Source organism: Miscanthus floridulus, chromosome 14 (genome assembly GCF_019320115.1).
Source record: "Miscanthus floridulus cultivar M001 chromosome 14, ASM1932011v1, whole genome shotgun sequence".
Lineage (NCBI taxonomy): Eukaryota > Viridiplantae > Streptophyta > Magnoliopsida > Poales > Poaceae > Miscanthus > Miscanthus floridulus.
Genome location: NC_089593.1, coordinates 76,495,413 through 76,508,969, shown reverse-complemented (window position 1 = coordinate 76,508,969; position 13,557 = coordinate 76,495,413). Strand labels below are relative to the sequence as shown.

At 43.6% G+C, this 13,557-nt stretch overlaps 1 protein-coding gene and 1 pseudogene across 1 annotated transcript; both read right to left on the bottom strand.

Moving 5' to 3' along the window:
• On the bottom strand, positions 1-2,053 carry LOC136503791 (small ribosomal subunit protein eS8-like; annotated as a pseudogene).
• Positions 2,054-8,769: 6,716 nt separating this feature from the next.
• On the bottom strand, positions 8,770-9,099 carry LOC136503790 (uncharacterized). The gene has a single exon (XM_066498758.1). The coding sequence runs from the start codon at positions 9,097-9,099 to the stop codon at positions 8,770-8,772; it is 330 nt and encodes a 109-aa protein (XP_066354855.1).
• Positions 9,100-13,557: the final 4,458 nt, after the last annotated feature.

The window sequence follows — 13,557 nt, the reverse complement described above, 5'->3', positions numbered from 1 at the left end:
TCTCATCAGGTCTACAAAACATGACATAGACGTTCTGAACTTGAGACGACTAACAAAAAAAAGCTAGAGTAATATTTAATAGGCCACACATTTCCGCGGAGGACCATCCATGAGAATGCTCTAAGCTGCAGCGCCCTTGCCCTTCTTGCGCTGAAGCTTCTTCATGTAGAACTCAAGTTCTTTACCCTCAAGGATGTACCTGTTATACAAAAAAGAAAAGTGTATTGTAAGGAGCTGCCTGCAATATAAGATATAAATGAAAATAAGGGGACAACTTCCATTCTACTTGAAGCCTAGAAGGATAAATTTGTGACAGCCGCCAACATATCTAAAATGTCTAGACTCACGGTGATTGTAACATAAAGAGTATAAACAAACATTAAGCTTTAAGCTACAAAAGTTAAATGGTACACAAACAGATAAGCTGCTCTAACAAAAACAAAGAAAGTCTGGTGGAAGTCCATTATTTCTTACCCATCAGCTCGGCCACACTGTCTAGGGCAGGAAGAAATGCACGCCAGCAAGCTTCCACTACCAAATTGCTCTTCAATGTGAGCGTCAAGCTCACGTCCCTTCTGACGCTCCTCAAGCTTCCTCTTGACATGGTTGCTCTTCTTTGTTTCCTCAGCTGCTACCTCACCCTCTTGTCCCTAGATGAATGAATCTCAAACAATAAGTGATCACCAGAGGAAACATAACAGACACTAAAGATAGAAAACTAATTAACTATAGATCTCTGCTTTATGGAAATACTTCAAGCAAAATATATTAATAAAAACAATCAAATTTAACATTTTCCATACAGAAATCTAAAACTCATAGTGCAAAACATGCAATTCAAATGTGAAACGTGGATAAGAAAAGAAGAGTTCTCTAAGAATCTGCAAGGCACAGGAGTAGACAATATAAACATACAAGAATGAGGTGAGTCAGTTGTCTTTAAAAGAGAGAACATAAAGAGCTGATATTTGCTAGCTACAAATCATGATGTATGAACTATGAAGCCAATCCCTTATTAAAAACATTTAATAGTAAATAGTGAGACGCTGTGTTGCAAGAAATAATACCTCAGCAGATTCCTTCTTTGCAACAGGAACTTTTTCTTCCTACAGATGTCAACTCCATAGTGAGTGAGGTACCACTGCTTGAATGGGGCAGCATCAACTTGCACAATGGCACTCTTCACAAGGGTTTGAGTCCTCACAAGCTCATTGTTTGATGCATTGTAGACCACGTATCCAGGCGAAGAGTCCTCCACTCCACATTACCTCCACGAACACGAACCCTCCTCACTGTCTTGTTGGTTGACAACTTGGTGTTGGCCGGCTGGCGCCCAAGCTCATACCTTCAAGAGAAGAGTTCAGCTACATTATAGATGTATCCTACCAGAACAAACTAAGAATCATTTTCGTTAATCATTATTAAGCCAACAATATTTGGAATCAACAGGTCATGCTGATTACTAAATAATTACAACAAAATATTACTTAATGATTCTTTTCTAGCACATACTGATAAAAAGGAAACTATTTATCTTGGCAAATAAAGTGCACATAGCGTGATTCAGAGTTGTTGCACTCATATTCCAGCACTAATGAAAATTAACTAGCTAACAAATTTTGGTAGTGAGGCTTATAAAATTGCGAAGGTATAATACTAGAATAGGTGCACTACCTTCTCCCATTTGCTAATACCCTGAGTCCCTACCAATATTCTCCCATTTTCAGAGAAGGAATTGCTACAGGACCAAACAAAAAAACACATGGCCCAGAACATGTGGAAAACTACAAATTATCACCCTAGAAGCACAACATCGCCATCCCTAAATTCTAAAATTGATATGTTCTTACTTAGCTGTTCCATTGAGCCATTGAGGCTTGTAGATCATGTCAAGTATTATTTCCATGTATATAAAAATAATCAAGATGTGAGTGCAGCCAAAAGTATGAACAACATAGTATCCAATGATGAATAATATGAATATTCTGTTATAATTAACATCAAGTGAAAGTAACACGTACAGTTTCACATGGTAGTATGTCACTGGCGCCATGACTAGAAACGGGAACCAATGCAATGTCAAGAGGAAAGAAGCACATAGGGCCCCTTGGAGTGCGTATTCTCGGTATTTCATTTCATTGATATGACATCTCGACATTTTATAAAATGAAAACTGGGAAAGTTCCGTTGAACTCAATATTGCTTGCAGTGACCGAAATATTATGATCATTGGCATATATTGTAAACGATATTAGCTAAAAAAAACTAGGTCACATGAACAAAATTAGCAAGAGATGAAAAAGAATCCATATATGCCCAGAACTAGAACATCCACACATGCAAAGCCTTTTAACTAAAGCTTGACCCTTCTAGTTCAAAAGGCAAAAAAGAGTTAGAGGGACCAAAGTGGATCTCGCCATATTGTTGGGATCATGCACCTCAACTCCTGGAAAGGTGAAGACGCCCATGCAAAATGCATACACCAGCCACAGAAAAGGCACGAAAGCAAATGAAGTTGCATATGGTTCCAGCATCCTTGACAATTTCCGGTTACATGACTAAGCAGGATGTAGATAAGACAAAAAAATTCAAACATCTATTTTTGCATGCTTCCCTTTTTGGTGGAAAAGATTATAAATCATATTGAATCCTTTTTACAGTCCAAAGACGGTCAAATCTAACCTTCTTAATGGCATGCATCATAAAATGTGATGTTACGGCGCACCATATTGCAGCATATATCCATATGTGCATATGTGTGGAATCAGAATATACAAAGCTAGCCTGAGTTCTATGCCAGTTACACAGAACCAGGGGTAAAGGGTTGCGATCACCAGGACAGTCAAGTGAAAACTTCAGGCCTTCAGGGGAAATTCTAACTTGGCCATAGTGCGAAGGCAGCGGTAAATTTACCAACAAGTAGCCAAATTATAAAGAACAATATTTAATGAAAATTGTGTGTGAACCATACACTTAATCACCTCAGTCTCTCAAAACCATCTAAAACGCAACCTTCATCCTAAATCTAGTGGTTTTCGATGATATGTAGTACCCAAATCAGCACAAAACAGCCTTAAAATGGATGCAAATTGGAGATTTTATAGTTTTAAGGATGCAAATGGATGATTTTAGTTTTAAGGGTTCAAAAAGAAACCACGAGCACAGTTAAAAGGTTGAAAACATACTTGTCCTAATAGTAATGATCACAAACAAGCAATGAAACCAATTTAGAAAAAGAAGCATGCATGAACTGGTGTACTAACTTTTTATACCCCAATTAGAATTGCTAGCACACTCCCTGCACATTGCACCTGTAGTTCTGAATCGTGCTGGTATACAACACTAGTAGAGAACAGACCTTTGATCCAAGGGCCAAACCAGGCTCTAGTCCCGGGAAATATTACGCCCGGGACTAGAGAGACCTTTAGTCCCGGTTGGTGGCTCCAACCGGGACTAAAGGTCTCTGCCCAATGGCTCCTGCGCCAGGCCGTTGTGGCAGGGGACCTTTAGTCCCGGTTGGAGCCACCAACCGGGACTAAAGGTCGACCTTTACTCCTGGTTGGTGGCTCCAACCGGGACTAAAGCTCTTGTCCCGGCTAGTGGCGTGGCCCGGGACTAGAAAGTGACCTTTAGTCCCGGTTGGATCCACCAACTAGGACTAAAGGTCCCCCATATAAATCCTGTTGGCTGTCTTCTTCCTCCCCGAGCCCACCCGAGAGCTTCAGTTCAAATTTAAGCAATGTTCTTGCTCTTTCTCCATCCATTCTTTGATTCCTCCATCGATTTCTTCGATTCCTCCGTCGATTCTTCGATTCTAAAGGTTACCAACTTCATACTCTCATGTTTCACCATTGTCTTATCTCATTTTGTTCACTATATATATGGTTCTTTCTTGTGGTTTTTTTCATTTGTAAGCAATTTGAGGTCAAAATCACTTCAAGCTTGCATATTTACATGAAGGAAGGTTAAAGTAGCTATTAAAAACTAGTATTCACTGTTCATTTGTAGCATGCATAGCACACTTCATTATTTAGAGATATAGAGAATTTTAGAGTTTTTTTAATTTTATTTGTTTATAAAATGAGAAATTTATAGTGTATTAAAAAATGAGTATAGAAAGTAGATGGCAACTGCTTCCGGGTCCTCGACCTCTCATGGGTTTCCAAAGCGACTTAGGCCGGGCCTCCCACTCATTGCATGCGGCAAGTGTTGTGATGAGACGAAGATTGTGATGGAGTACCGAGTGAAGAAGGAGGGTCCCAACAAGGGTCGCATTTTCTACCATTGTCCGGATCGCAATGTGAGTTATTTTATCGTATTTAATGACTATGGTTAGTTTATACCTATTTTCATGATGGTTGTGATTAAAGTTCTAATTTTCTGTTTTAATTTCAGTGGGATAGCACTGGATGTTCAGGCTTCTACTGGGAGGAAGAGTATGTTGAAGTCGTGCAAAAATATCTTGCACAACAGGCTGATATGGCGGCTAATGAGGCAGTGATCCAGCCAAAGAAGCCCAAAGATGTTGAACAAACGGGGGAGCTGTCTGTTTTAGTTGGGATTGGTCGCGAAATCCTTGTGCTGCTGAAGTGCATTTTAGCTTTAGTGTTTTTAGTGATAGTTGGGATTGTCTACATTGTAGCGAGGCTTTCTTAAATTTATAGCTTTTGTGGTGGTATGCATATTGTATAATTAACTAATTATGTTCTAGGTTTTAATACGGTATTTATGTCATGTAATGCAGATGAGTCGGCATTGGATGTACAATGCTGATCATCGCTCCCAAGAGTTCATGGATGGCGTGCATTCTTTGTTACGTGCGGCCGAGGCAAACAAACGCGATGGTTTCATGTGCTGCCCATGTGCCGTATGTAAGAATATGATGGAATATGCTAACTCAAAGACTCTTCATTCACACTTGTTCAAGTCGGGTTTCATGCCAAACTATATTTGTTGGACGAAGCACAGAGAAACCGGAGTTGTAATGGAAGAAGGTGAAGAAGAACAATGGGGCGATGATGACATTTTTGCTGAATATGGTGCCTTCAATGATACTGCAATGGGGGAAGCTGAAGAAGAGGTGGGGGCAAAGGAGAAGCCCGCTGAAGAAGAGGTGGGGGCAGAGGGGAAGCCCACTGAAGAAGAGGTAGGGGCAGAGGAGGAGCCCACTGACGATCTTGGTCAGGCCATTCGTGACGCACAAAGAGAATGCGAAAGTGAAAAGGAGAAGATCAAGTTCGACCACGTGCTAGAGGATCACAAGAAATTGCTATACCCAACTTGTGATGCGGGGCAGAAAAAGTTAGGTACCACATTGGAATTGCTGCAATGGAAGGAAAAGAATGGTGTATCTAACAAGGGATTCACGGAGTTACTAAAAATCCAAAAGAAGATGCTTCCGAAGGATAACGAATTGCCCAGCACTACGTACGAAGCAAAACAGGTAGTCTGCCCTTTAGGATTAGAAATCCAGAAGATACATACATGTCCTAATGACTGCATCCTCTACCGTGGCATGGAGTACGAGAAGTTGGATGCATGCCCTGTATGTCACGTGTCGCGGTATAAGATCAGGCGAGATGACCCTGGTGATGTTGAGGGTGAACATCCCAAGAAAATCCCTGCCAAGGTTATGTGGTATGCTCCTATAATACCACGCTTGAAATGTCTTTTTAGAAACAGAGACCATGCAAAGTTGTTGCGATGGCACAAAGAAGACCGTAAGGTAGACAATATGTTGAGACACCCTGCTGATGGGTCCCAGTGGAGAGCAATCGATAGAGAATTCCCCGAGTTTGCAAGTGACGCAAGAAACTTAAGGTTTGCTTTAAGTACGGATGGTATGAATCCTTTCGGGGAGCAGAGCAGTAGTCACAGCACTTGGCCTATTACTCTGTGTATCTACAACCTTCCTCCCTAGTTATGCATGAAACGTAAGTTTATTATGATGCCGGTGCTCATCCAAGGCCCAAAGCAACCTGGCAACGACATCGATGTGTACCTGAGGCCACTAGTTGAAGAACTTCTACTTTTGTGGAATAAGCCAGGTGTACGCGTGTGGGATGAGCACAAGCAGGAGCACTTTGACCTGCGAGCATTGTTGTTCGTAACAATCAATGATTGGCCAGCTCTAAGTAATCTTTCAGGACAATCAAACAAGGGATATAATGCATGCACGCACTGTTTCGGTGACATGAAAGGTATATTCTTGAAAAAGTGTCGCAAGGTCATGTACCTTGGGCATCGACGATTTCTTCCTACAAATCACCCCGTAAGAAAGAAAGGCAAGCATTTTAAAGGTAAGGCAGACCACCAGACCAAGCCTCGCAACCAAACTGGTGAGGACGTCCTCGATATGGTCAATGATGTGAAAGTGATATTTGGAAAGGGACCTAGCAGCCAACCTGTTTCAAAGGACGCCAACGGTCACGCACCCATGTGGAAGACGAAGTCCTTATTTTGGGAGCTACCCTATTAGCAAGTCCTAGAGGTCCGCAGCGCGATCGACATGATGCACCTGACGAAGAATCTTTGTGTGAACCTGCTAGGCTTCATGGGCATGTATGGGAAGCCTAAGGACACAATTGAAGCACGACAGGACCTACGGTGTTTGAAAGAACGAGACAACCTACATCCAGAGAAGACAGATGATGGACGCCAGTACTTAAGTCCTGCCAGCTACACTCTTAGCAAAGAAGAGAAGGACAACTTGTTTGAATGCCTAGATAGCATTAAGGTACCGTCTGGATTCTCCTCGAATATAAAGGGTATAATAAATGTGCCAGAGAAGAAATTTGGACACTTAAAGTCCCATGACTGCCACGTGCTCATGACTCAATTGCTTCCAGTTGCATTAAGAGGAATTCTACCACCAAATGCACGTCTAGCCATCGTGAAGCTATGTGCATTCCTCAATGCAATTTCTCAGAAGGCAATCGATCCAACGGATCTAGCAAAACTATAGAATGATGTGGTTCAATGTCTTGTCAACTTTGAGTTGGTGTTCCCTCCTTCTTTGATATCATGACACACCTCCTAGTTCATCTGGTCAAGGAGATTACTATTCTCGGTCCTGTGTTCCTACACAACATGTTCCCCTTTGAGAGGTTTATGGGAATCCTAAAGAAATATGTTCACAACCGTGCTCGGCCAGAAGGAAGCATCGCCAAGGGCTACGGAACAGAGGAGGTCATTGACTTCTGTGTTGACTTCATTCTCGATATTAACCCGATTGGTGTTCCTGAATCACGACATGAGGGGAGACTAAGTGGAAAGGGGACACTAGGGAAGAAAACATATATTGGTAAGGGTGATGATTATTTCAATAAAGCACACTACACAGTTCTACAGAACTCCTCCTTGGTAGATCCGTATATCAAGACACACAAGAACCTCCTCCGATCTGAGTTCTCAGGGAAGTCTGAAGCATGGATTACGTGTCAGCACATGGAAACTTTCAGCGACTGGTTGCGAAAAGAATGTCAGGGTGATGAGAGTATTGATGAGGAGCTGTATTTGTTGGCTAGGCAGCCATCATGGCATATCCTCACATACAAAGGGTACGAGATAAATGGGAATATATTTTACACAGTAGCACAAGATAAAAGGAGCACCAACCAGAACAGTGGTGTCCACATAGATGCCACCGACCCTAGTGGGAACAAGCAAACATACTATGGCCGCATAGAGGAGATATGGGAACTAGACTATGCATCTCATTTTAAGGTACCTTTGTTCAAGTGCCAGTGAGTAAAGACGACTGGAGGCGGCATAGCAGTCGACAACCAGTATGGAATGACAACAGTGGACCTCAACAATATTGGGTACAAAGGCGAACCGTTTGTCCTTGAGAAGGATGTGACTCAGGTGTTCTATGTCAAGGACATGTCTACAAAACCGAAGAGAGGGAAAAACGACAACCACCCAATCAATGATGAGCCAAAGCGCCACATAGTTCTTTCAGGAAAAAGAAACATCATCGGAATCGAAGACAAGTCAAACATGTCAGAAGATTATGAAAAGGATGACTGAATTTCACCCTTCACAGTGAACAAAGACCCTAGAATCTAGCTAAACGATGAGGACACTCCATGGTTACGGCGCGATCATAACCAAGGGACATACGTCAAGAAGAAGTTCATTACTGTGCCCGCTTGATATATATATTGATGTTTAATAGTGTGTATTAGAGATATTATGTAATAATTGTGAATTTATGTTTGATGGTGGGATTATGTCACGTTCAAATGATGTGAAAACAAATTTCCAGTCAAAACACGAGAGTTTTTCTGAATTTAATTAAACACTATATTTTTGCATTATCGAAATAGTAATTTAAACACTATATTGTGTTTTAAAACTTGTTAAAAAATTAAAACTTTAGGTCACATAATTTTCCTGTGTGCAATAAAGCAAAATAGAATCTATATTTTTTTTAAAAAAATTTATGTCTTTTATTTAATTTTCTGTGCAATTAACTATCCTTTTATCATTTGTGTAAAAAGAAATATATTAAAATCCTAATGAATTGGCGGGCAGCGAAACTGCAGTTCGGTTGCCCGCCAAAAACCTTTAGTCCCGAGCGCCACCACCACCACCAGCCGGGACTAAAGGTGTGACCTTTAGTCCCGGGCGTTAACAGGGCCCAGGACTAAAGGGCCTTCAGTCCTGGCTGGTGGTGGCTCCCGGGACTAAAGGTCCTCTCCCTTATATAGCCTCTGCGCCCGCCCCAGCCCCTCTTCTTCCTCCTCCCCACTGTCGAGCCAAGCCCTAACAGACCCGTCGCCGCTCGTCCGATCCGCCGCCGACGCCGCACCTCGCGAGCGCCCGCACGCGCATCGGCTCCCCGACGTCGCACGCCCCGACTAAGCGCGCTCGCCGACGCGCCGCCCCCTGACCACCCCGGCCCGTCCCTGCTCTGCCGCGGCCATCCCCACCCCGGCCCCGCTCCGCTGCATCCGGCCCCGCTCTGCCGCGGCCGGCCCGGCCCTGCTCCGCCGTGGCCGTCCCCACCCTGGCCCCACTCTGCCGCGGCCGTCCCCGGCCCGGCCCCGCTCTGCCGTAGCTATCCCGGTCCCGCTCCGCCGCGGCCATCCCCATCGCGGCCCTGCTCCGCCGCAGTCGTCCCCGCCGCCGGACTGGTGCCCTGCCCCCTGAACCGCCGGATTGGAGGAGAGGAGGAGCAGGGTAGTAGAGGAGAGAAGGGAGGTGGAGGAGAGAAGGGAGAAGGAAGAAGGAGAAGGGAGTAGAAGGAAGAAGGAGAAGGGAGGAGGAAGGAGAAGGGAGGAGGAGGAGCCTCGGCCGCCAGCCACGCCCCTCGCCGCCTCGTCATCACCGCCTCCAGACGCCCATCACCGCCGACCCCTACGTACGTTGATATGTGTTTGTATGTGATATATGCAGAGGAAGGCCTCGTTGTGTTGTATGCGGAGCAACACCGTCGTTGTGTTGTATGCGGAGCAACGCCGCTTCGTTGTGTTGTATGTGGAGCAACGCCGCCTCATTGTGTTGTATGCGGAGCAATGCCGCCTCGTTGTGTTGTATGCGGAGCAACACCGCCACGTTGTGTTGTATGCGAAGCAACGTCGCCCCGTTGTTGTATATGCGGAGCAACGCCGCCCCGTTGTTGTATACCCTAGCGAGAATGACAATTCGCCCTAGCGAGAACGACGATTCGCCCTAGCGAGAACGACGATTCGCCCTAGCGAGAACGACGAATTCGCCCTGTCGTTCTCGCTAGAGCGAATTGTCGTTCTCGCTAGGGCGAATTCGTCGTTCTCGCTAGGGCGAATTCGTCGTTTATATGACTTGTTTACATATATGGCTTGTTTATATATATGACTTGTTTATATGACTTGTTTACATATATGACTTGTTTACATATATGACTTGTTGACATATATGATTGTTTACATATATGAATTGTTTATATATATGACTTGTTTATATGACTTGTTTATATGACTTGTTTATATATGTGACTTAGATTTATTTTGTTTATGACTTATTGTACATATATGCCTTGTTTATATATATGTGACTTAGATAAATTTGTATATGACTTATTGTATATATATGACTTGTTTATATATGTGAATTAAATTTTGTTAAATTTGTTAGATATGGCTACCCCGGGAGACAACATGGAGGAAAAAATGATGAATATTATTGCCAATGCTGGTGAGCAGGATGTTGATGACGGAAGTCAATACCTAGCTCTTGAAAATGAGCAAGAAAATGTTTTGCAAGAAAATATAGGCGAGGTATATATACTAAATATATATTATATGTGAATATTGTATATATTTCTGTGTACAAAAGATATTTATTTATTATTTTTTTATATATAGCTCTCTGGATCGGCGACCACAACGGCGAAGAGCAAAAATGTTCGAGGACCGAAGAAACCACTGGAGGGCCGGTACATAATATCAGAATTCAACATCGAGACAGGCGAACCACTTGGTCCACATAAAAGGAAATTCGTGGAACAATGTGGGTACCTTGTAAGTGACAGAATTCCGATCAGTATCCGTGAATGGAAGAAAAAGATCAACGACCCTGATGTTAGTTTTGTCTCTGATGTTGATAAGAATTTGCTCTAGAATGATATCCTTGCCCATTTCACGTTGCAAGCGGATGATTATGATGATATCAACAATGATGAATTGAAGGAGCTAGTTCGATCATGGGCTATGAAGAAGATGGCCACACAATTCTAGACTTGGAAGAAACACCTATACAACACATACATCAAGAAGAACGAAACGTCGAATTTCAATACTGCTACGGGCCCGATCTCGAAATAGAGGCCCTATTGGAATGATTTCGTAGAGTACAAGACATCAGCAGAGGGTGAGGCACGGGTGAGAAGGAACCAAGAGAATGCCCGAAAAAAGGTATACCACCATGACATGGGATCAGGTGGCTACGATACTGCCATTCCGAAGTGGCAAAAAATGGAAGCGGACATTATTGCCAAGGGGATCGAACCAGAATCAGCCAAGTGGCCCCCACGCTCGAAGAATTGTTTTTTCGGTCATGGGGGAAGACTCGACCCATAGACCGGTCTGGCAGTGTATGGGCAAAAACTCGAAACAGCAGCACACCGATTGGCTTTTGCTATAGAAGCTAAAGAGATTGGTGTGTTCAAGCCCAATAGAGAGAAGGATGAGCTGACTTATGCCATCAGGACTGCTGAACACACTGGCCGAACCAGAGGCTTAGGACGCAACACTCCATGGGTTCATGGTTTCCCTAATGATAGGGAAACCTACCAAAGCCGCCAAAGAAGCAAGGAGGAGCAAGCAGCGTGGGTGACAATGTTGGAGGAAATGGTGCTTGAAGCAAAGGAGCGAGAAAAAGCAATGGAAGCAAGAATGTAGGAAGAAATCAGAAAGCAAGTGCAGATAGCAATGAGTGCCCAGAGGCAGGCATCAGAGCCAGGAATAAATGTTAATATTAGCCCCCCTGGTCAGTTGAAAAGCAGCTGCGCTTCCACTGAGCTGCCAAAGCAAGATGACGCAGCGCTGCGCTTCCCCATGGATGATGTCACTACTCCAATGACATCAATTGAGCTACATGTTCCAAGGGGGAATGACACAATCAAGGTCGCTGTCGGTGTTTTTACTCCTCCAGACCCTACCAAGACACCAAGAATCCATGGGGCACCAATACAACCTGGATATGCTAGGGTCACAGTGGATAAAGTGAGCAAAGGTTATGAGGATCTAGCTCTTGACATTCCTGGAGGTGATGGAGAGAAGACTCTAGGAGAAGCAGAGAAGGCATATATACTATGGCGCAAGCGCTACATCATTATCCCTAGGGCGTCTGCTCCACCACCAGCAGACATTAGGTGTGGACAAAAGTTAACAAAACAATTTTTTGATAATTTTCTATGGGCATGACTAATAATAAGCATTTACTTATATCTCATTATTTTTTGTACTCACAAAGCAGGGCCTCCACCAACCAAAGTCCAGTTGTTGCTTCTCCCGACCATCATAGTGCTCAGGGCAATGATGACACCTTCGAAGGCACTGCTGCATCCCCACCATCTCCAACTCCTCCACCGCCTCCAAGGAAGTCCACAACTCCTCTGCCGAGGTCTCCAATGCCTCCGCCGCCTCCAAAGTCTGCACTGCCTCCAAGGCGGTCTCCAACGCCTCCCCCGCCTCCAAGGAAGCCAGCCCTTAAGAGGTCCGCCCCGCAAATGAAGCCGTTGCCCTGCCCGCCGGCAAAGAAGCAGAAAGCAAATACTCATCCGGTTATTCCCCAAAAACTATCTTATGAGAAAAGTGAACAGGAATTAATGGATGCAGTACAAAAAGAAGTGACAGATTTCTTTGAAGGTGCAAAACAGGCACGACGAGCGAGGGAGAACCCGGAGCCATCATACTTCTTCCTACCTCCAGATCAGCTAAGAAAGAAGTTGGAGCAAAAAATGGGATTCTCTTAAGAGCATCGCGAAACAACCGATATCGGACTATGACCGCTCTCTCACCAAGTCATATGAGGTGGCGCAAAAAAAGAAGAGAGTAGGGAAAGGTGTTGCACAACTCGGACAACAATTGCTACAATCAATCCCCCCCCCCCCCCCCGCTTGTCGTTCCTAACGAATATGGTTCAAACTTAAACTTAGTGGCGGAGGTAGGCGGCTATGAGTCGTTTCTTCGATTTTATGAGGACACTGGTTTGAACCTTGCCGAAGTGCTCACTGAAGGACCATCTGCTCCGGAAGTGGATCCTTACAAGAAATTTGTACCAGGCCAGAGTCTATACAACCCAGAGAAATTAGGTGAACTGGGTACGCAAATGTACCTGTTAAACGGGTGGTACATGTCGGCGTCTGATGCGGGACAAATCTATCTTTCTATCGGAATTAGAAACCACCATTACTTCCGTGGCAATGACATTATCTATGTCGAGCTTCCAGAATTACACCAACTATGCCACCTGGACTCTCTCGACAAAAGTCTCATTAGCTGCTATTGTCTGTAAGTGTGATTATTTTCTACTATATTCACAATTTCTTTATTATATATTCACAATTTTCATGTATGCAGATATGAGATGACAGAACTTAGAAAGAGAAAGGATAATGATGTTGGGTTCGTTGATCCGTATGTCGTATACAAACACCCTAACCCCCCGAAGGATTATAAGCCTCAACCTGAGAGAAATCTCATGAATTTCATAATGAACCAACGCGACAAGAAGGAGATACTCTTCCCCTACAACTTCAAGTGAGTGTTATTATAAGTAATTAATGTCGATCATATATATGGGACATCAATATTTCCTTACTAGCTAGTTACCTCTCTCTCACACACACACACACACATATATATATATGTTTATCCAGCAATCACTGGATATTGATGGTCATCGATATGGCCAATAGTAGATTGAAAATCTTAGACTCGTTGAGAAAACCGCAAACGGAGTAATTAATTTAGTTTCTCTATAACAACATATATATATAATGGCGCCGATCTCTCAACAATTATTAAAGGTTAAATTATTTTTTTATTTTATTGGGAGCAGGGTTTGGAA

What these genes read in the sequence shown, in the direction of transcription:
- LOC136503790 (XM_066498758.1), bottom strand. Translation starts at nt 9,099, where the DNA reads ATGGGGATGGCCGCGGCGGAGCGGGACCGGGATAGCTACGGCAGAGCG.